We start from the raw sequence: 24,878 nt of genomic DNA on the forward strand, positions 1-24,878 counted from the left end.
ACAAGCTGGAATGTTTTTATGCTTTATATGTTCAGTTTCCAAACTTTCCTTGATGATTGAATAAATTGCCTTGCGCTCCGGACCTTCAGCTGGGCTAAGAAAAGGAACGTTCTGGGGGTGAAGGCTAGGGCTTTAAAGAACGTGAAATGCTCCCCTGGAGGACTGCATGAGTGTGCAGCAGAAATCTTGCCACCAGAGCTCTAAGAAAGGGGGCCCTTGGGCAGGGCGGAGCCACCTGGCCTATGGCTCTGATCACCTGGAGCTTCCATGCCAGCAAACATGGGAGCCCTGCTCTGCGCTTGATAAGTGTAGAAACCCTCTCTAGGGAGAGATTCTGTATGAGATTAAAAACACTCATCCTCAGAATATGTAAACATTTATTTGGAAGGTTTGCAAAGGACAAGGGACACTCTCATGAGGGGCTTTGACAGAACAGAAGGAGCCCAGCTTCAGCAGAGCATGAAAGTCATGTGAATTCCCATCACTAGGATTTTTTTGCACCAAGGATTGAACACAGGGCGCTTAACCACTGACCCACATCCCCAGCCCTTTTTATATTTTTAAATTTATAGACAGGGTCTCACTGAGTTGCTTAGGACCCCTCTAAGTTGCTGAGGCTTGCTTTAAACTTGAAATCCTCCTGCCTCAGCCTCCTGAGTCACTGGGATTATAGGCATGCACCATAGCACCTGGCTCACCACTAGGATTTTTAGCTCTACATAAACAGTACAATTAAAACCACAAGGAATTGCAGCACCATACAGATTTAATGCAATTCCAATCAAAATCCCAATGGTATTCCTCATAGAAAAAGCAGTCATGAAATTCATCTGGAAAAATAAGAGACTCAGAATAGCTAAAGCAATCTTAAGCAAGAAGAGTGAAGCAGGCATCACTATACCACACTTTAATCTATACTGCAGAGCAATTGTAACAAAAACAGTATGGTACTGGCACCGAAATAGATTGGTAGACCAATGGTACAGAATAGAGGACACAGAGACTAACCCACAAAATTACAATTATCTTACATTAGACAAAGGCACCAAAAACATACATTGGAGAAAATACAGCCTCTTCAATAAATGGTGCTGAAAAAAATTGGAAATCCATATGCAACAAAATGAAATTAAGCCCGTATCTCTCACCATTTCTCACAAAACTCAACTCAATGTGGATCAAGGGCCTAGGAATTAAATCAGAAACCCTGCGTATAATAGAAGAAAAAGTAGGCCCTAATCTCCATCATGTTGGATTAGGCCCCAACTTCTTTAATAAGACTCCTATAGAGCAAGAATTAAAATAAAAAATCAATAAATGGGATGGATTTAAACTAAAAAGTTTCTTCTCAGCAAAAGAAACAATCAGTGAGGTGAATAGACAGCCTACATCTTGGGAGCAAATTTTTACCCCTCACACATCAGATAGAGCACTAATCTCTAGGATATATAAAGAACTCAAAAAGCTAAACACCAAGAAAACAAATAATCCAATCAATAAATGGGCAAAGGATGTGAACAGACACTTCTCAGAAGATGACATACAATCAATCAACAAATACATGAAAAGGTGTTCATCATCACCAGCAATTAGAGAAATGCAAATCAAAACTACTCTAAGATTTCATCTCACTCCAGTCAGAATGGCAGCTATTATGAAGACAAACAACAATAAGTGGTGATGAGGATGTGGGGAAAAGGCACACTCATACATTGCTGGTGGGACGGCAAATTGGTGCAGCCAATATGGAAAGCAGTATGGAGATTCCTTGGAAAACTGGGAATGGAACCACCATTTGACCCAGTGATCCCTCTCCTTGGTCTATACCCAAATGACTTAAAAACAGAATACTACAGGGACACAGCCATATCGATGATTATAGCAGCACAATTCACAATAGATAAACTGTGGAGCCAACCTAGATGCCCTTCAGTAGATGAATGGATTAAAAAAATGTGGCATATATATACACAATGGAATATTACTCAGCAATAAAAGAGAATAGAATCATGGCATTTTCAGGTAAATGGATGGAGTTGGAGAAGATAATGCTAAGTGAAGTTAGCCAATCCTCCAAAACCAAATGCCAAATGTTTTCTCTGATATAAGGACGCTGACTCATAGTGGGGTAGGGAGGGGGAGCATGGGAGGAATAGATGAACTCTAGATAGGGCAGAGGGGTGGGAGGAGAAGGGAGGGGGCATGGGGGTAGGAAAGGTAGTAGAATGAGATGGACATCATTACCCTAAGTACACATATGAAGACATGAATGGTGTGATATACTTTGTGTACAACCATAAGAAAAAAAACAACCCATAAGGAAAAAGTTACCTGTCCGATTCATAAGGATCTGGAAGGAGAGCATTGGTTGAAATGCAAGATGAAGTCGACTTATCAAAGTGGTACACGGAGCCTAAAAAGCAAAAACAAACAAGCCAACCGTCAGTGCAGGTAGAGGGTTGGGGAAGAGCATTTAAAACATTTACTTCTATCCAAGGCACAAGAAAGAGCTAAACAACCACAGAGATTATTCTGGTTATACCTTTTCGAATGCAATTTTTCCATTCAAATAGATTTATTCTTCAGTTGTATTTTCAAGTCTTAATGAACAGCCATTAAAAGTGCATCTTAAAAATCCCTATTTTGCGATAGGGATTCAAGAGAATTTTCTTCATTCAAACAATTTAAAAGATACTTGGCTACTTAATAATTGTTTTTTTTTTTTTAATAAAAAATGCTTTGTTGTGGAATTTTCAGATATCTGGTCAGATCAAATTGAATAGTGGTTAAAAATTTTGTTGTGGTTTTCTTCATACCAGACAGTCTGTAAAATCTAACAACTGAGCCCTGGCTGTTGGTTCTTTCACTAAGAATAAACATTCAGTCTCCAGAATTCAGGAGGAGTGCACTCACTGCTTTTGATAAATCATTAACAAAGTCATCTTATTTCTGTTGAGGTGGTTCAGAACCCAATCAGTAATGTTTTTCCAGAAACTAAGATGTGCAACCATTCGAGAATTACCAATGACTCCCTGCAAAGAATAAGCCTCAGAGAATTCTCATCAAGCATAATGGAGACATGATGTTCTGAAGACTAATAAGTAAAGAAACAAAATTTAGAACCAGGGGGCTTACTGCTGCAAAGTAAATTATTTTAGGCATTGAGACATCACTAATAATCCATTAGGCAGTTCTGCGGTGGTTACCAATGGCTACCAGGTCCTCTATTTTTTTTGTACAACCCAAGCCCAAATAAATGTCTCAAATTAAAAGTTAGAAAACAACCCAAATCAGTCAGGACTAAGTAAGAAATAGGCCATTTAAGTATTTCAAAAAGAGAGAATTTAACTCAGGTAATTAGTTATACTGGAGACAGGAGAACTGAGAAGCCAAGATGGAGTAGGGAGGAGACCGGAAAAGGAAGCCTCCACTCTAAGTTAAGGGGTCTAAGGGGACATGGTGCACCTGGGGCTCTAGGGCTGGGGTGGCCAGAGTTATGGTGGACTTCCCTGGTGGGAGATGGAATCAGGAGGCGATGGCTAGCCTGTTGCTACAGATGCTGCTCCACAGAGAGGGAGCTTCCCCAAACACCCTCCCTGTCTGCCCCAGGGCCAGTAGCCTCCCTGTGGCCAAACCCAGACAGAAGACTGATAACAGAAAAGCCTAGGAAATGCAGAATCCCCTTGCAACAGAAGCAGGTGAGAAAGAATGAGAAATAGATCTGAGAGTAAATCAGTAAGAAACGAACCAGCAGACAATCCATGAAAGGCATTTAGTTCAAAAGAGAGAGAAAAAAAAAAAACCACACAATTTTTTTTAAACCAACCTTGTGTGTGTGTTGTGTTTGTATGTGTGTGTGTGTGTGTGTGTGTAGTCCAACCCAGAGCCTCACACATGCTAAGCAAGTACTCTACCACTGAGCGAAATCGCGAAATCCCCAGTCCTAAATCAAACATTTGTGTGAAAATTCTATAAATTTCCATCTCCTTCCTTAGACTAAAGCTTTCAACCCCAGTGTACACTGTGTGCCAGCTACATGTAACACAACACCTCAGGGACGCTGCCGATACAAATGGGTTACATCTGTCCTGTATTCCAGGCTGCAGAACAGCTTCTTCCACTCCCTAGGACACGCAGGACTCCAGGCAAGCACAACACTCCCTTTTCCGTCTCCTTTCCTCCCTAGTTTTCACTGTGACTTGGGATTAGAACACATCACGCACTCAGCAAGCACTGATTATAACAGTGAGCCAGAGAGCGCAGGGCCTGGCCAGGGGAGGGAGTCTCCAGGGAAGGCTGAAGAGTGAGAAGAAAGTCCAGCCAGTGGAGATCCAGAAGCAGTCTGTGGCCACAAAAGCACCAAGAGAAGGGGGGGGGGGGGTACAGGAAGCCAGTGAGGTGGCAGGTGGGGGAGAACTTTATGGAGCAGATGGTCACATGACCCTGGAACATCTACTTCATTGGTTAGTCAGCAACAATGCCAACTAACAGGAGGGCGGAGGAGAGCCATAGGAACGTGGCAGGACACTAGATCTTGGGTGCCTCAGAGGTGCCCAGGACAACCATGGTTCCTGACGCTCTTCAGTTTAGCGCTTTCCCACAGAGCTGTTTCCTGACCCCTTTGAAGACCATTTCCTTAAAATGCCAGAGGCCTGCCAAAATCTTGCCCACGAATGTGCCCCTTTCTCTTTTAACCTACATGGATTCGAGAAGGGTGTTTGCTATTTGTAACTAGGAAGTATAAGAAAAACAATCATCCCCTTGACAATTATCACTCTCAAAAATCAGTTTTTTATTCATACCAAGAAGAACATAAGAACAACAGTAACTTGCATTATGGTGTTTTATAGTAGGTGCTAACACCCATATTCAAAGTGAAGAAATAGGTTCTGAAAGATAAATAACTTGCTCAGGACCACAGTATGGTGGATGTTAAAACTGAGACTCAAACCAGGTGACTCTTTTTTCATTTATATATATATATTAGTTGTAGTTGGACACAATACCTTTATTTTATTCATTTTTATTATGTGGTGCTGAGGATTGAACCCAGTGCCTTGCATGTGCTAGGCGAGTGCTCTACTGATGTGCCACAACCCAAGCCCCTCAAACCATGTGACTCTTGCTATCAACAATGTTGTCATTTCTGAAGTGTTAAACTTTGCATCACTGGGCTGGGGAGGTAGCTCCAGGGGAAGATGGGCTGCCTGGCAGGTGCAAGGCACTGGGTTTGAACTCCAGCACCCAAAAGATAAAAATTAAAAACTGGAAATATTGGATCACCAGTTGGGATTCTCCCCTGCCCCAGGTCTCCTGGTTTCAAAACATTATAACATTATCTTTTTTTCAGAACATATCAAGAGCTGAAATACTAGAGTTTGTAGCTCAAAGATTACTGCTTCCCTTTTTAAAAAGAAACTGTTCATCTTGGAATAGTTTTAATTATACAGAAAAGTTGCAAAGATAGCACAGAGAGCTTTCACTGTCTCTCCTAATGTTAACTTCTTACATTACAGGGTACATTTGTCAAAATTAGGAAACCAACATAGATACATTACTAGGAACCAAACTCCAGACTTTATTCAGATTCCACCAGTTTTTCACTAATGTGCTTTTTTTGTTCCAGGATCCAATCCAGAACCTCACATTGCATTTAGACTGCTTCAAAATTTAACTTAAAAAATAAAAATGGAGACATTTAAAGCAACCCAAGTTGGACTTAAATGTAAATGTGAGATTTTCTATTTTTGGAGAACTTTCCTTTGCAGATTCTCCTGCAGATCCCAAATAGCTAAGTATTATTTGGGCCTACTAAGGCATAGGTTTATTACCTTTTTAATTTTTTTCTCCTTCAAACCTAACCTGGACCAGAGATACAGGCATTTATAGTTTCCAAGGCATCAGACTAATTCAAACAACGTTCTTAGGCTGTGCCACCCAAAATGCTAAATTTTGAATTTTTTCTTTGTGTTTCCCAATTTTCTACAATAAATAATTTTATATCCAGAAAAAAATATTTTACTGTGGTATATTGCACATGCAAAGAAGATCCTCATATGGATTCTCTTGGGTTCACACATATATTGAGAGTGTGCTCCATACAAGATGCTGGGTTCTGGAGAGGGCAGGGGAATGTCACTATGCATTTGTCTTTTCCAGTTAGCGCTCAAGTTGAATCAGCCTTCCAGTATGTACAGGTTCGGAGGTCCATCTGATCTGGTTCTTTTTAATATCATTAAATCATGGTTCTGTGCTTTGGAAATGTAGTCATTTGACATTGATTGGATTACTACTGTCATTTCTTAGCTCCTGCACTGTATTATAGACTCATCTATCTGTGCTTCTTGTCATGTGACTTTTCAGTGACTCCCACTAAAGTGTATGATGTAATTTCTGTTTTTCTTGTATCTGGCTTAGCCGTGTGACTTGTTTTGGCCAGAGAAAACTGGTCACTCTGTCAGTTCCAAGGTGAGGCTTTAGGGGACATCACTGGGATCTGCTTCTGTTGTGACATGTTATGATCCACTGTGAGAAAAATCTTGCTCAAAGTTGCCACTGTCCCTTCAGCCCAGGTCCCATCATTAAGACACACAGTGGCACATGCCTGTAATCCCAGTGACTCGGGAGGTAGAGGCAGGAGGACTGCTAAGTTTGAGGCCGGTCTAAATAACTCAGTGAGATCCTATCTCAAAAAGAGAAAAAAAAAAAAAGCATAAAGCAAATCAAACCTGAACAGAATCCTCTGGCCCAGCCTCGCCCAGCTGTAGCATAGATGGTCAGCAGACCTACATCTGCTGCTGTAAACCATCAGGTTGGTGAAGTGTCTGTTCTGCAGCAAAACTTGACTAAGGCACCATTACAGTGTGCTACTCAGGTCGAGAGACTTCTCTTGGCCTATCACCCATCTGAAGTGCGTTCAACTTACTTCCAGGCATCAGTTCAAAGTGAGGCTTCCCTTCTTCAGTGGCCATGAGCGTGGCCAGTTTTCCTTCGATCATCTCTCCATCAATGAATTTCCCATAAAGCGCGGTCCTCTCGTCAGGGTACACATAGGCTATCTTCTCTCCAGTCATCTCCCCATCCTCGTTGACATCCCCTACAAGGCTGCCTCCGTCCTGATGGGAGAAACCAAAACCCAGAAAATATTATATATAGTATTTATCTATAGGGCACGAGTTCAAGAAATTTCCATTCTGCACTATTAGTAGCAAGAGTGAGAACATGAAACATAGCTCCTCAAGTTAATATCCCCGTGTGCATGTAACTTTCCAGACCCTTACAAAAACACTGTGGTGATATTACATACACAAGGGCTGGTAAAGGGTGAGAAACCGAGTTACACTTTGTATCCCCAGACTCCCTGCAGATTCTCTATCTTGCTTTGTTATTTAAGAAACAAACATGTTACATTTGGAACATTAGTTGCAGACATTTAAAACAATGTAACATTACCTCTGGCTAATATCAAGGCAATCCTACCTGCCATTTCTATGATCTACTTAATGTTAGATTTTGGATTTCTAGTCTGTTAAGAAAATCTTTGGTTTAAATGTATCTAAGAATTAATTTGGTGTGCATGGGTAAATATAGATTTGTCTGCATTTTCTAAGAGAGAAACAAAAGGACTTCCGGACACTGCCTTTCTGAGAATCCTATATCATTATCTTTTTTTCTGGTACCAGGAATTGAACCCAGGAACGCTTAACCACTGAGCCACATCTCCAGTCCTTTTTACAATTTATTTAGAGACGGGGGCTGGCTAAGTTGTTTAGGGTCTCGCTAAATTCCTGAGGCTGGCTTTAAACTCATGATCCTCCTGCCTTAGCCTCCCAAACCATTACCCCTAACCTTAACACCAAAGGCAAAGTGAAATCAGATGAACTCAATTCTCTCTCAATCACTTCACACTCTATTTACTGCTTCCTTTTGCCTCCTTCAGTAAGAGGAGCCGGTTTTGCTTCATACCTAAGGATCACTGTGTACTTTAGCATAGAGGCTATGATAGAATTCTGTATCCTACTAGATTCCACGGACATAGTAGGTAACCCATAAATACTGTTTTAATTGACCCAGGGGTCCAAGAAACAATGCATAATTCAATCCAGTTCCTTCCCCCTCATGCCCTACCCTGAAGGCCCTTATGGTATAACTTTGAAATCTAAGATCTTTACATGTTTGATATAATGTAAATGCCATAACATTGCTAAAAGCTTGGTTATTTTCCCTGGTTCAAGGATCTAGAAATAGCTACTCAAAGTCAGTGATGTGGGTGACTTTTGCTGCTTATTGAGAAACAACAGAAATCAATTACATGGTATATTTGATTTCTATGCCTCGCCACAGTCTAATTGTTCTTTGTGGGAAAAAGTTTATAAATTAAAATGAATCTCAGTGCTCCCATAAGAGGAAAAACACTTGGAAGCATTTTTTCATAGGTAGAAAGTGCACTAGTACTCTATTTATTGCTCTTCCTCCTCCCCAAATTAATTCTTACTAGGCATAAATGAGGACAATACTTTGTGCATAATGCCTTCAGGCTGTCAGTGAGGATTACTGAGCCTGGGCTTATGACATGCCCGAACATAAACCACTACCATTACTAGTAATTTAAAATAGAAGTCTTTCTTCCTATTCTTCATACCTTTTCCCTTAAATGCTTTAAACTTCTGGTTTTGGAAGAAGTGAATGTATTTCTCTAGAATGATAAAATAGAATTCTTTTATTTCCCAAAGGAGTTATGCATTTTTATTTTATGTTATTATTTTTGGATACTGGAGATTGAGCTCACAGGCACTCTACTGCTGAGCTACCTCCCAGCCCTTTTTATTTTTTTTAATTTGAGACGTGGTCTTGCTCAACTGTAAGTTGATCCTATCCACAAGCTGGCCTTGAGCTTGCCATCCTTAGTCACCCAAGTAGCTGGGATAATATTCCAAATAATGTCCAAAGAGTTATGCATTTTTAATCAAGAACTTTGTTTTACAGTTTGAGGGAATTTCTTGAAAGAAATGAACTCTTCTTAGAGTGAGCCTATAAGCACTGCGGGAAGAATAAATTCTTTTCCTGTTTTGATTCCTTCACACAGAAATATCCTTGTCTGCTCTCTGGGGGGTGCTGGGTAGGAAGCTGTGGATTCCGGCCTCTGCTCGCTGGCTCCCCCTGGTGGAGTGAGGAGTCATTCAAGCGATGTAGCCGGCTAGAGGGCAGGTCTGACACCAACACCCATTTCTTCTTTGGGTGGGGAGTATCAAGATAAAGTTTTCTTTCAGGCATCTGCCTTTTTTTTTTCTTTCTCAGGCCCTTATCTGCTGCCTGATTTCCCCTTTCCATTGGAAGCTCCTCGAGGCAGGCCCACAACCCCCGGGGAAACATGCAGCCTTCTAGCCACTGTGGAGAGCTGGCCCATCTGCTCAGTTCCCAGGGGAAGGAGTAGAAGGCCATGGGCCCATACCACACCTCCAACCCAACCCTGCCATAATAAAAACTGACAACTTGACCTCTGACTCCTGAGTCTATTTCTTAACTGTTTCAGACTCCAGACAGCAGAGGAGTGTGAGCCACCCCCTCAACTGCCCACAGATACCACACTTAAAACAGGCATTACCAACCACTTCTGAAAGCTAAGAACTCATTAGCCCTTCCTTCCAAAGGCAGCTTCTCTTGGCATTTAATAAGATAATAATTAAGGCTACTTATTAACATGTAGCTGCATTTTTAGTTTTCAAAGTGCAACAACACTGAGAGAGGTGAACGCAGTCCCCCAGCTTAGAGCATCTTTGATCTCACAGCGATTGTAAGTTGATCCTATTCACAAGTTAAATGACAGGCAGTGGGAGAGCCTGGGGATCTCTATTTTGCCTCTCTCTGCCTACAGAGTTCCACTTGCTTCTGTGACTTCAAGGTTCTCTGTCATTTCAGCACCTCCCCAGCAGAGGCTCACCTGGGTCCTCAGGAAGCCCAATCTCAGTCTCCTTAAGGTGGCAAGTGCCTCCCCTCTTCCTGTCCCACTTGCCTTTTTCTAGGTGGTAACTGAAATGACTTATGATCAGTCATGGATCCTACCACGAGGATATGTAAATGCTTTCGTAATTAAAAAAAAAAACTATTAGTTATTGATGGACCTTTACTCATTTATTTGTTTATATGTGGTGCTGAGAATTGAACCCAGTGCCTCACACATGCTAGGCAAGCGTGCTACCACTGAGCCACAACCCCAGCCCCGCTTTTGTAACTCTTAGCAAATGTTTTACACCTTCTTTTCCTAGAGTATATGTTCCTTCCTTCCTTCCAGATGGGTCTTGCTATGATGTCCTGGGTTCAAGCAGTTCTCTTGCCTCAGCTTCCTGAGTTCTTGGGACTACAGGCATGCACTTCCGTACTCAGTTTAACTTTTTAAGAACAATAATGTGTAAGTAGATTTAATGGGAGCTATTTTTCTCGTTACATATGTAATAATTTGTTTTTATTAACATTTTTAAATTGTAAGAAGATAGGGTTCAGAGTAAGCATCTGGATATGACAAAATATTAAATAAAATATTCCCTAAGGTTTATTTTCTGAAATATTTTCTGGAAACTCACTAAGAACAGAGGGGATATTTGAAATGTGAACAAAAATTAGAACATTAATTCTGAACTAGGGGTTTTGCCATGTCTACTTGCTCTAATAAATTCCAGTTTACTCTCACCAATTACTCAGGCAAGTTAGATTAAATCACCTTAATTCAAGCAATATAAACTATAAATCGACTTCAAAAGTAGTGACATTGTGAAAGTAAACAATGGTGTAGTAACAAAAAAAAAAAAAAAAAAAAAAGGAAATCTCTGGATTTAATCTTACATATGAGAAAGAAAACACAATAAATAGCAACAATGAAATAGCCTACCACTCTTTCTATATGCCAAAAGGAATTAAAAGCAATGTGTGTGTATATATCTATATATTATCTTTTACTTGGTTAGTGGTATGATAAAATTGATTCATCCCAGTTAATCATTCTTTCCCAAAAACGACTCTAAAAAATGACCAACTCCCAGGACTAAGCCTACGTCAGCAGCGCACAGCATGCCCGGGCCTCCCAGACTCTGGGCTTCAGCGACTGGGCTGCTCGGTTCCGGTTCTGCAGCGCCTCCATTTGGAGCAGAGCGCGCACCCGGCTCTGTCTTAACTGCACCACACCTTCCCACAGGAGCAGACGCAGGCTTACTGGGTAGTAGATCCAGCACACTCCATGGCGAATGTTGTCTTTGTACTGCCCCTTGAAGATCAGGCGCCCATCCGTGTCGTACTCCTGCGCTGGGCCGTTCAGCTCTCCGTCCACGTAGGTGCCCTGGAGAACGCCGCCGTCCTCGTAAGTGTAGACGCCCTGGCCCTGCAGGGCGTCGTCCACGTAGTACCCCTCCAGGGTGCTGTGAGGGGGAGGACAAAGAGGGACAGTCAGACAGACTCAACTCTCCCCAGGACAGGACCCCGCCCGAGGCCCTGATGTCCAGCCCTGTCCAGCCCGACAGGCGCAGGGCACCCTCCTGAACCCTGGTAAAGTGGGTGAGGGGAGGAGGGAGGATGAGATCTAACTCCCATAATCCTTTGTCGGCTGGAGGAAAGAGAAGAAGAAAGCCACAGGTGGAACCGAGGGCAGACCTCACCTAAATATGTTTCTGGGGCTAGAGACCAAGCCACACGGGGCCAGAGAAATTCCGGCATTACCTTTGCCACTTATAAACCACTCACGTTGATCTCCCTCAAGAGAGGGCCAGAACTCACTGGGAGTTCTCAAGCTCTTTCCGATGGTTACAGGGATCGCCAATAAGACGAATGCAGGTTAGAATATGTTTTTTTTTTTTTTTTTTTAAGAATGCATGGCTACTTATGTGTGTGTCTGTCTACCCACATAAGCTCCAAATCACTAACGTGCAGCTCACCAATGATCGCCTTAAAAGGCATCCAGACAAGTAATCCCCTTGTATCTCTTTGGAAGGTCCTGGAGATTTATTTAAATGTATGGACATATGTGTATGTTTGTGTGACACACAGATATAAGTCATGCATCACTCGACATGAGAACAGCTCCTGAGAAATATATATATATATATATTTGTACTGGGGATTGAACTTGGGCACTTGACCACTGAGCCACATCTCCAGCCCTATTTTGTATTTTATTTAGAAAAACGGGTCTCACTGAGTTGCTTAGCACCTCGCTAAATTGCTGAGGCTGACTTTGAACTCAGGATCCTCCTGCCTCAGCCTCCTGAGCTGCTAGAATTACAGGCATGTGCCACCATGCCTGGTGAGGCACATGTAATTTTGCTATTGTGTGAACATTGTGAGTGCACCTATACAACCCAGATGGTATAGCCTACAACACACTCAGGCCACAGTATAACCGTATGGGGTTCACTATCCTACATTCTGCCTGTCACGCCATTCTTAGGTGGTATGGGGCTGTACACACACACACACACACACACACACACACACACGATCATGGCCAGTGGGGGCAAGAAGGAAGACCATGGCTCACCCTGCTGATGTCATGTCTCTGATAACGCCTGAGCCCTGGTACTAGGTGGGAGAGCAGTGCTGTGGTGATGTACCAGCACCCCTTTATCTCTCTCCCCAGAAAACACCCTTGGAAGTTCAGAAACAGGACTTCTGTGTCCTATCAAAGGCTATGCAATGAAACTAACCCTACCAAATGTTTCCTTTATATACTAAAATTTGGAATAAGAGCAGCTCAAATTATTATTATTATTATTTGGTACCAGGGATTGAACTCAGGGACACTTGACTACTGAACCACATCCACAGCCCTATTTTGTATTTTCTTTAGAGACAGGGTCTCACTGAGTTGCTTAGCACCTCGTTTTTGCTGAGGCTAGCTTTGAATTCACCATTCTCCTGCCACTGGGATTACAGGCATGAGCCACTGTGCCTGGCTCAAACTATGTTTAAAATTTAAAATGTGAGAAATTTAGAAACAAAAACATCATGATTGTTTTAATATATGCATGTAACACTCATTCATTGATTATTTTAGTATGTGTAACTATATTCACTCATTCATTCATTCATTCATTCACTCAAACAGTGAGCATTTAGAGTGTGCCTTCTGTGTAGCAAGCACTGTGTGCAGCTCTAGAGAACATGAAGACAGAACACACAACTGGACTGTTTGGCCTGGTGGGCACACACCGTGTCCTGAGCCAGGCAGGATGAGCACACATGGGGTGCTGGGGTACATGGGATGCAAAGTGGCCACAGGAACTGAGGTGGCTGTCCCTGACTGCCTGGTAAAGACTTGTCTTATTTTAATGAATGACTGAGAACGATCTATAATTATTAAATGAAAAGTACAGCCTAACAGGCGATAGCCCCTGATGACATTGTAATTACACTATTTGCAGCCTCCCAAGGAGATAAATAGTTCTCTTTCAGCTTTGTTTGCACTATCAATGACAAATAGGCTTACTAAATTCATGAAGAAAATGCACTTAGCATAGCCGTTGCATAAATAATCAAAATTCCAAATCAGTGAGGCTGAAATTAATGAGATTCAACCATTATTAGACTCCCACAATTAAAGAAAAAAAAAACCACCTTGGAGAACGATTACTAATCAACTGACATATTGATGCAATATACAGTACAAAAAACAACTTAATCATTCATCTTCATATTTTGGATTGTCAGATAAAATATCAATGCCTGGTTAAGTTTGAATTTCAGAAAAATAACAAATAATTCTTTAAGTATGTCCCACCAATTTTTAACTTAATTAATTTATTTTTAATTTAAAAAATTTCTTTTAGATAGTCTTACACTATTGCTCATGAATGCCTAGGCTCAAATGATCTTGCCACCTCAGCCTCCTGAGTAGCTGGGACTATAAGCATGCATCATGGTGCCCAGCCCAAATACTAAATAGTACATAATTATACTAAAAATTTTTGTTGTTGTTGTTTATATGAAATTCCAGTTTAACCATGTGTGCTGGATTTTATTTGCTCATCTTGGCAACTCTGTGGACTTTGGATTCTCAGCAACATTCAAAATGTTCCTGTGTATGTTTGGGTACAATTATCCCCCAAAGGACCAGTCTGCCAATATTCCTCAGGTTTAAGACCAAATCTTCAAGGCACAGGTCTTGCAAATCAGTTAAATAATAACATAGACTTGCACATATTTTCCCATAACCATATCCAGTGGCTTGTCCTATTCCTTGCCAATGGCCAATGAAGAAACTGCTGTTTCCCTCTCTTAGTCCAGGGGACTTTGGACACACGAGTGCAAATTCTTAAGGTGCTGGACAGTAGTCTTACTGCATGACTCTTTAGCATCTGTTTATCCTTAGCTTTCTTGGCAACTTTTTATGGTAACTTGGATGGAATCTTATGACAAAAAGGGCATGTCACACACTCGAACTGGGTTCTCCAAGGAAATAAAAATCTCTGAAATCCTCTGGCATTGAAGAAATGAGGGAAAAGCTCCTTAGATTGGCCTTCAAAGCCAGGCTTTCTTTCCAGCTTTTCCTTCCAGAGAAGGCTGGAAATTGTGACCCATGACTTGCTTTTGTAAATAAAGTTTTATGTGAACACAGCCATGCACATTCCTTCTTGCCTCCTGTGACTGCTTTCCGACGCTGGTGGAAGAGTTGAGGAGTTGTAGAGACGGTATGTGGCCCAGGAAGCCTGTTCCTCTCTCACCCTGAATAAAAAACATCTCCTGCCTCTTCGGCTTACATTATATATTCACAGACTTCTATGTACATTAGCTTCCATACTGTGTGTTTCCTTTCACCCTCCTTGAAACCTAAGTGAGCTGACTTTTTAGCTCTGCATCTCCAAGGACATATTCAGGAAAAAATCACGAGTTAATTTTTCTGTCACCTCCCTTCCTTCCTTTTCTCTTCATTCAAAACATAAATGCCTTGGGATAATACTGAATATTTTCAATCCTCTGGCATTTTTCCATTCAAAGAGAGGAAAAAAAAAAAAACTAAGAGAAAATGGTGCTATTTTGTAGCCACTAAAATGTCAATGTGGTTATATTTGAAAAGTGGGTACACAGAAGTAGCTTTCTAATCTTTCTTGCAGAAACTGGCCTGAGAGTTGTTTTAGAGCATCTGCTTATCACTGTCTGAACATAGATCCCTCATCTTCCCCATGGAGCCCTAATTTCCCTCAAAGTCTACCCTGGCCAGGCAGCCCTGCAGACCATTACTCATTGCAGCTTAGTCAGGCACTATTCTAGAACACTCCAAAGCTCTACTGAGGTTAAACTCCATGTCCTGGGCTGGGGTGTAGCCCAGTGGCAGAGTGCTTGCTTGGCATGTGCAAGGCCCTGGGTTTGGTTCCCAGCATTGCAAAAAGTAAATAAATAATGTGTCCTATTTTTCTCTATCTAGGTTGTAAGTCCTTTACATATAAACAGCAGATCATCCTTAAGCAAGAACCTCAAGGCTATTATGGGGAGCTTTCCACTGAGAAACTGGGTTTAAAGCAAGGAGACAGTTACAAAACACTGGGATAGTCAAATTTAAAAACTGCTTCAATTCTACTTTTTTTTTTTTTTAAGCAAGAAAGAGTCCTCTCTTTTTGCAGTAAATTATGAGTGACCCAGTTGAAAGGGGAAGGGTGGAATAAATGGCTCTTTATGTTAAAAAGGTAACATGTGTTTACTGTCAAAGAAAACACACACAAGCACCCTGAGCCGTGGAAGGCAGAAACCCAGGATTTGTGCCCAATTATGCACAGCATCTGAGACTTTTTCAAGGGTGTACCATGCATTTTCCCACCTTTTGTTTTTGTTGTTTTAACAAAAATGGGATCACAACACACAATTTCTTAACTTGTATTTTCTTGAAGTCCTTTTCAACATCTTGGCAGATTTTTCAGTAGTTATGAAATTACAAAAAAAAAAAAAAAAAAAAAAAAAAAAGGTCTTTCAATTTTTCTGGCACCAGCATCTGAATTAAACAACTGGAAAGTTTAGAGGAAATGAAAACATCAATTTTAATTAAATTTCTTTCTCTGCATGCACACGGACCATTTCTGGTTTATCAAAGCTCTCATACTTCCAGTGAAGTTTTCAGTAATAAATTAGGAAATCTAACTTAACATAAAAAAATACGTTTTATAATAGTTTGCAAGATGCACTTGAGATCTGATACACTTGCATTTTATACAGACACCACTGCATTTTCACTTAAAAATCACCTGCAGTATCTGAATTTGCAAATGTCATTAGGGACTAAACAGTGTGGGCTTGTTGTCAGGGTCTGAGGCTCTAGAAGATTTGCTGCTTTCCACCTCATGGGCCTAAATTCTATTCCCTTCCTTTTGTCAACTACAGCAACATGAGAACCAAGAGGGAAATATAAAAATGAATCATAATTCTACTTTAAATTTCCATTCTTAACCAATTAAATTGTGACTCTTAATATTAAAATATTGTTTTAGGAATTATTTTACATTATGCATTATCTCTTAAAATATGGCAAAGTAGTGAGGAACAATAAGACCCAACTCTGCCCAATCTTTCTTTCTTTTTTTTTTTTTTAGTTGTAGTTGGACATAATACCTTTATTTTTATTTATTTATTTATTTATTTATATGTGGTGCTGAGGACCGAACCCAGCATCTTGCATCTACTAGGTGAATGCTCTACCACTGAGCCACAACCTCTGCCCCTCTGCCCAAACTATTTCCTTTTTCTTTTTTTAAAATATTTATTTAGTTGTAGATAAACACACAGTATCTTTATTTATTTTTATGTGGTGCTGAGGATCAAACCCAGTGCCTCACACATGTGAGGCAAGCGCTTTACCACTGAGCTACATACAGCCCCAGCCTAGCCCAAGCGATTTCTAACCAATAACTTCATGCTTCACAAGTGTGATAAGCAAGACTGTAGTGCTTCTAGATGTATGCTATATTGTGTTTCTATTTTTCTTTTTGTTGTTGTTTGTTTTTAACCCTGAAAAAACATATTGAAGATCTATGAGTCTATAAGATCTGATTATCATAAAAGCTCAAAATAGCAATAAAATATCTGAGGAGCAATTAGTGCAATTTGGCTTTACTCTCAAAGAACAAACAACCACAAAACTAAACAAACAAACAAAAAAGAAAAAAAAACCTAAGAAAAGTTCTGACTCTCCAATATTTGGGTTGAAATCCTAACCCCCAGGAAGATGGGCTCAGGAGGTGGGGCTCTGAGAGATAATTAGGTCATGAAGGCAAAAGCTTCCAGAATGGGTTTAGTGCCCTTATAAAAAGACATTAGAGAGCCCACTTCCTCTCTCCCTCCTCTGCACCATGGGGAGGCAGCACAAGGAGAAGGAAGCCATCTAAACCAGGAAGCCATCATCACCAGACATGTACCAGCCAGCTCCCTGGTCTTGGGCTTCCAGCCTCCAGAACTGTGAGAAGGGAATGTTGTTTATTTTTTTTTAATTTATTTTTGGGACCAGGGATTGAACCCAGGGGTGCTTAACCATTGAGTCACACCCCCAACCCTGTTTTGTATTTTATCTAGAGACAGGGTCTCACTGAGTTGCTTAGGGCCTTGCTAAGTTGCTGAGGCTGGCTTTGAACTTGTGATCCCCCTGCCTCAGTCTCTTGAGCCGCTGGGATTATAGGCCTGTGCCACTGCGCCTGGCTGGTGAATGTTGTTTAAAACACTCAGATAGCGTTTATTACAGCAGGCCAAAACTGATTAAGACACTGAGATACTGTGATATATTTATAGTTTGGTTTTCAGCCATGCTTCTTGACCCATAACTCCCTCCCCCCGGCAGGCTATCGAAACTAGAATTTCTCTTCTCCAAGGCGGATCACAGAAACTCTAATCATCCCCTGCCTTTCTGTGCAGGAGCTGGCCATAGAGAAAATCTCTGACCAGCCATTGTCTGAGAGTAGGTCATAAGACCCCCTCATTCCAGAGGGGTCCTGTTCATACTCTGGAGGGAGGAGTGCTGCACAGAGACCCAAAAAGAATCTGAAGAGACAGGCTTTCTGCGCTCCCCACCAGCTATTAGCAATCATGTTACCACGATGAAATCTCCCCACAAACCCCAAAGGATTGGGTTCCAAGAGCGTCCAGATACGGACATGGCAAGTTATACTTCTAAGATGGCTTGGTGGTGCCACGCAGGCCCCTTCCCCAGGCCTCGCCCTGCGCATTTCTGCATGGGTACCCTTTGCAGCATCTTATATAAGACGAACCAGGGAACATGAGCGTCTCCTTGAGTGGCTCCAGCTGACTACAGAACGTGGGAATGGGATTGTGGAAGCCTCAAATTTCAGCTGGTCAGTCAGAAGCACGGGTCAAACGGCATGGACCTTGAGCTTGGCATGTAGTGGGAGCAGTCTTGGAGACTGAGCCCTCCGCCTGTGGAGTGTGACGCTGTCTCGTGTAGACAGCATCAGGACAGAATTGGATGAGAGGACACCAGCCACAGAACTGTTTGCTTGCTGGTGGGGAGACATCTCCACACCTTTTGAAGTCACAGAAGTCTGCTGTGTTGCCTGTCGAGTGACACTGGGAGCAGAAGGAGATGCAGGCACTCTGAGCTTTTCCCAACACAGTCCCCAGTCACCGTTGTCCACTCACAGTGACCACGATGATGACGGATCATCGTCTCCATCCATCCACCGATTCCTCTGAGCACCTAGGAGAGGCCCTACATTCAATAAGGTCTCTCCACGTTTCCTCATTTAATCACAACAACTCTGAGAAGTAGGTTTGTTTATTCCCATTTTACAAATGAGAAAGCTGAAGTTTAGGGAGGCCAACCAGCTAGAACCTTCCATCAGTCTGCCAAGCTCCTACCAAGTTGTTAAAAGGACTGGGTTCACCCCAGGCCTCCTTTGAATTTTTCATAATTATAGCTATTGAGTGACCTGAAGCCCCATGAGAGTGTGGAGGGAAGGCGTGAGGACCAGCTATCTCCCTGTTTGTAGTTGGAGGAGGGGACACATGTAGTGGACAGAGGGCCTCATCTTGGTTGAATCCCAGCTCCAGCTCCTACGAACTAGGTGGTCACGGGACGGTTATTTAGCCTTAGTTTCTTCATACCTAAAATGGAATCATGAAACCAACGCGGCGGATTGTTGTGAAGGCAGAGCCCAGTGCTGAACGGATGTGCAGATATTCAGAGGTACCTATTTCTTTTGCATTCCCTTGCTTGCTGCATGTTACAAAATCTTTTGCCTCAATTCGGACTGTTCTTTAGAATACAGATGAATACATTTGCTGAGCCTAGTCCTACAAGAGCTGGACAACACTCAGGAACATGAAGGACTTTTGCCTTGTGTGAGAGGCTGGGAGACATGACTTCAGAAGTCCACTCCAACTCCATTTTCTCTGAAATGTGACCAAACCCTTTCTTAAAATGTAGCACAAGAAATTCTGCATAGAAGTATCACTTTAGGGGCTCATCAGATACCCTCGTTCAGGTTACTGGGCCAGTGATAAACTACAAGGAGCTCTCTTGGCTGGACGCACCAGTGTAGCAAGCAACATCAGAAGATGACTTGGACACAGAATGAAGTCATGGGGAAATTAATACTTTGAAATCTAACTGGCATGTCAAGGAGAAGCATCATGTTTACACAGCAAACAACACATGATGCATTATAGATTTGTAACTATTTTATATATTACTCATATATCTACATGTGTGCGTGTGCATACATAGATATGAGCAAATGAGTTAACTCATCTTTTTCTCAGGCTAAGAAACAATTCCCTAATATCCCAAAGCCCAAAAGAAAGCCAATCTAAACTGGAACTTCCTCCTCTTCTAACCATTCTAGGACAGTGACAAATTCTGCCTTGAGATCCATAAATCTTGGTTGAAGTGAGAACAATTAAAGAAAAATACATGATAATAAACATCCAGAATTGGGGAATTATAAAGATTAGAGATGTATACATCAAAATATTAGATATTTTCCTAATATCCCTTAGTACTCCCATAAATCCTCTAGTGCCAGATTCCAGATCCACACGAACAATGCCTCGAGATCCCGTTTACCTTCCCACACATGTGCCTCTACCTTAGAACCAGAATGATATTAAGAAGAAATCCCAATTACTTAATTTTAGGAAAAATTTCTTCTCTCCCCTCCCTTTTTCTCCCCCCCCTTTTTTTTTTGGTGATTCTGGTGATTGAGATCAGGAATGCTTTACCACTGAGCTACATCCCCAGCCCTCTTTATTTTTTTGAGATAGAGTTTCCCTAAATTGCTGAGACTGGCCTCAAAATTGTGATCCTCCTGCCTCAGCCTCCTGAGTTGCTGGGATTACAGGTGTGTGCCACTGTACCTGGCTTCTTCTCTCTTTTAAGGAGAGAGTAAAATGGAAAACAATAGCTGTTTTAAAAGACAATTAAAAAAAAACTAGTTTATTTTCCCATTCCTTCCTCATTCTAGGGATAAACTGTCAGGTGAAGGATGAGTGGTCTAACCTAGGTTTCCAACTTAACCAGCCAGTTCCAGTAACTTAGCTTTCCTGTTGCACATTTTGTCACAAATACAGGGACGACCAAGTCTTGATTATGGTATACAAACCTGCAAACTTTCTGAAGCTGAGACAGTAGGGAAGGGGAGAACAATGACCGTTCTGTTTCTTTCAGCTGATTTATCCATAGCTAGCTGTTTCTGTTTTTACCTTGAGCACCCTTAAGATGCTCACCTTGGGGCTGGGATTGTGGCTCAGCGGTAGAGCGCTCACCTAGCACAGGCAGGACCGGGGTTTGGTCCTCAGCACCACATAAAAATAAAGGCATTGTGTTGTGTCCACCTACACCTCAAAATAAATGTTAAAAAAAAAAAGATGTTCACCTTTTCTGTCAACAGTGGTCACCTTGGTGACATGGGGTAGGGGTGGGGTTTAAAAAAAGGAACCCTTTTTTACATTTCTGTGATTCTGAAGAGTTTTAATCCACCAAGCATTTGCTATATTTTTAACCTTTAAAATATTCTGCTTCTCTCTAGGAACTTGGTTAAAAATTTTAACAAGATCATTTCTCCTGTAAATGTGGATGCTTATTGTTCTTAATCAGGCTTATTATATTCTATGTCAAGGGGAAAGTTGATTCTAAAATTTTCTTCACATTCATTTGAGCCCTTCGCATGATTGCACATCTGGGTTCAGGTTTCATATAAGACTAAAAATGCATCTTCTGTTACTACACTTTGTGATTTTCCTTCTTGCTTTCCAAACACAGGTTTCTACAATTGCAAAGAAACCCTTTAATGGGATCATAGATCAGCACTAGAGGTTTAAGCAAGTTTCTTTAACAAAACTTTTTGTTTCCTGACCTTTACTTCAAAAGCTTGATTTCAGACTTTTGCAGGGAATATTTCAAGACTAAAGGCCTTGACTGACTAAAGGCCTTGACTGTAGAGTCCCACTTAATTAAAAAAAAAATTATAATAAATGGACACAAACCCAGCACCTCCCATGTGCTAAGCAAGCACTCTACCAACTGAGCCACAACCCCAGCCCCACCCCCACCCCCACATATTTTTAACAACACATAGATCCTAATAATCAGGAGTGGTAACAGGGAGGAAATATTAACAGATAAATGTAAATAGAGATGCTGCCCCTGTAGAAATAAATGGCTTCCCGTGTGCCACACCCCACCAAAACTATACCTTCTTAAAAGACGCAATAGATTCCACAGCCTTTGTTTCAGTCATAAGATGCTCACTAATTTTTGCAGAAAATTCTCTTAGCAGACATTTCACATCAAGACATGTATTGGGATTATGAAGGATGACAGTGACCTTCTGAGGGCCTGTCCCTGCATAGATTCTCATGTGCAATAACCACCCTCTTACCCAGGGTATTGGCCCTGGCCTCTCTGAAGATCAACCAGGCACCCCCCTCCCCACATCCTAGCCAACAATATACTGTTTTTTTTTTTTTTTTTGGTACCAGGGATTGAACCCAGGGGTTCTTAACCACTGAACCACATCCCCAGCCCTTTTAAAAAATATTTTTATCTAAAGACAGGGTCTCGCTGAGTTGCTTAGGGTCTTACTAAATTGTTGAGGCTGGCTTTGAACTTGAAATCCTCCTGCCTCAGCCTCCCAGGTGGCTGGGATTCTAGGCATGCACCACCCTGACTGGCAATACTTGAGTGGTAGGTATGGAAATTAGTGAATGGGAGCCTTGAAAAGAAAAAAAAAGAGTCAATGAATTTATTTCTAGCTGGAGGGTCTGGGCTTCCACCTGACCCCATGCTTTGAAGTTTTCATGTCATGACACACACACACACACACACACACACAGATTTCTGCATGTGTGTGGCCCACTAGGTCAGTGGCTGGAGCTCATGGGGCCTGGTCTTCATGAAGGCTCAGGCCTTGCTCAGCAAACCGGGGGCGACATCCTGCTCGTTCTTGGCATTCTGGTTCAGAAACTGGGTCTGGACCATCAGTACTTTTGTTTATCAGATCTGTGAGGCAAGAAGGTAACCAACATCAAATCACCAACTTTAACCAAATCTGTTGGGCCGTTTTCAGTCACTGGTTATAATTATCAAACTATCAGATTGGGGAAGCCTGGGGGAGGTGCGTTTTGGGTGAATTCCACACTTTTCTTTCAGCTCCCTACTCAGTAAGGACTCTATTACGGTTTTGATTTTAGTATCAAATCAAGGGAAAGTGCTATGGAGCATAAGAGATGTTACAGACATAGAATCTGGCCCACGGAAATCTCTGTCCTTGGATATGGAGCAGCCGAAAGAAGACATTCATGTAAGTGGTCGCAGAGAGAGGAGAATGCTTGCAGTATAAGGTAAAACGGGACTGTCAAGAAAAAGAACTTTACGTCAGCTGCGGTGGAAATGGGTGGGAAAAGCTGCCCTCTGGGCAGGTTGCCAGGCACGTGGGAGACCAGCACCTTGGCCAGGTCTCCAGTGGGCATTCCCATTAGGATGAAAGAAGAGAAGAGAGCTACCTGGCCAGTTTTACATTGACAGTGTGAAAGCAGAATTCTGATAAATATCATGTGGGGTGAGGGGTTGGGGACAATAGGAAAGGAAAGGGTGGCATTAGTCATTAAAATGAAACTTTTTTTCTCCACTGCCAAGAATGGAACTCAGGGCCTTCTGCTTGCCAGGCACTGAGCCAAATCCCCAATTCCTGAAATAAAACTTTACAAAAGTCCTATGGTCAATTCTTATTGCTTTCCTCACTTTCTTAGATCAGAGAATGGAGGAACAATTGTCATCTCTGAAATCAACCCACAGCATTTCAAAAAAAGGTTTGTGGTGGCATGCCAGTGCCTGGGATCACCCTTCAGCTGCCAGCTAGACATCCCCTTTCCTCAAGTTTAGAAAGTGCTGGCGCATCACCAATGCTAGGGGTGTAGTAAAGGGTGCCATCACCCACACGCTCCTGTAACCTCAGCGAAGTCTTTTCTGTATTTCCCACTCGACGGGTCTGATAATAGATTTCTTTAACTGCTTGAGAAATTCACTGCTTCTGAAGCTGACATGGAAGAAGACCTTGCTGAAGAGGGGGGCCCATGGAACCCTATCTCTCCCTCAAAGAGAAAAGTCCTCCAGTCACACCTGGCCATCACAGGAGGGCAAACAGCCTCTGCCACGTGGCATCCTTATGAAAGGAAGCAAGAAGAGACGTGACATACCTTGTCCAGGTGGTACAAGTGAAAGTGCTTTGACTACAGGTAAACCATGGAAAATACTAGCACAGACATCAGTGTGACGGAATCACATAGAAGGACCAATTATCCCAAAGGCAGGCATCTAGCGTGCCGTGAGTCTAGAGCTCTGTACCCCACTGTCTACCCCATTGTCTTACTTCTTGAACTGCAATGATGTGGCTTTGTAGGGTTTTGCCAGATGTATTCTTCCACAACCTCGTCAGGAGAGGGAATGTAAGGAAGGGATGAAGCTAAGGAGTCACCCAGGCAGCCGAATTGAGAAACCACAACTGCTGACAGAGTAGGCTGAAGGCAGGTGTGCTCATTACACTAAGAAGAAATGGAATCAGTCTCTGCTGGAATTGCCCAAACTGGCCACCAACAGAAGTGACCTGCACTTGTGTGACCTCACTGAGATGCATCACAGTACTTGAATGATCAGGTGAGATCCATCAGAGAACTGGGTGACCATGTAATGAATGAACTTGTGCAAGATGGGGGGCCCTGAATCTGGCAGGGCAGAGTATCAGCTAGACAGATCCATCATGGGCTTTGCACACCTGACGGTGGCTTCCCGATAGCCACCGGGGTGACATCTCAGCCACCAAAGCAGCACATACATATTGGGGTTACCTTTTTACCTTTTATATAAGTTGTACAAAAATTTCCACTGGAATTCTTTCATTTGTATCATTCCTTCATGTGAAATAGTTCAGTTCCCTCCAAAACAAAAAACAAAACAGTGAGTGCTACCTGCCATCAAAGAAGAAGAACTTCCCACGTCCATTCTTTTCTCCATGAACAAAGTTGCCCTCAAATCTGTCGGTGGAGGAGTAGGTGACTGTGCAGAACCCATGCGGCAATCCATCGTCATCCAGGTGTCCTGCGGAAAGAACCACAAGGCAAAGCTTAACAGAGTCTGGGATCCCCACCACTGTCAGCCCGGATGCTGCCAGGCAAGTCCTGGGGTTGCCCAAGGACCCCTTCCTCGGCACCAGGTGGTCAAACATGCAAAGCTTTCTCATCTCACTCACACTGGTGGCACCCACTGGATCATGAACACTTGTGAACTGACAGGTCTACAGGGACTTGGCCACATTTCAGAATGTGAAATTTAAATAGGCTTGCAGCTCATGTGGGACTGAGGGCTATTATCAATAAGATCTGCAGTGCTGGCTACAATGTACCATCTA

General features: G+C 42.2%; 1 protein-coding gene across 1 annotated transcript in view; it reads right to left on the bottom strand.

Annotated features, from left to right (window-relative positions):
* Setd7 (SET domain containing 7, histone lysine methyltransferase) overlaps positions 1-24,878 on the bottom strand; it is a 56,992-nt gene that overhangs the window by 14,985 nt on the left and 17,129 nt on the right. The window contains exons 4-7 of the mRNA XM_015479053.2: positions 24,439-24,568; positions 11,207-11,408; positions 6,926-7,115; positions 2,332-2,413 (exon numbers count right to left, since the gene is read on the bottom strand). Of these exons, the coding sequence (XP_015334539.2) occupies positions 2,332-2,413; positions 6,926-7,115; positions 11,207-11,408; positions 24,439-24,568 (604 nt within the window). The remainder of the gene's footprint in view (positions 1-2,331; positions 2,414-6,925; positions 7,116-11,206; positions 11,409-24,438; positions 24,569-24,878) is intronic.

This window comes from Marmota marmota, unplaced genomic scaffold (assembly GCF_001458135.2).
Source record: "Marmota marmota marmota unplaced genomic scaffold, marMar, whole genome shotgun sequence".
Lineage (NCBI taxonomy): Eukaryota > Metazoa > Chordata > Mammalia > Rodentia > Sciuridae > Marmota > Marmota marmota.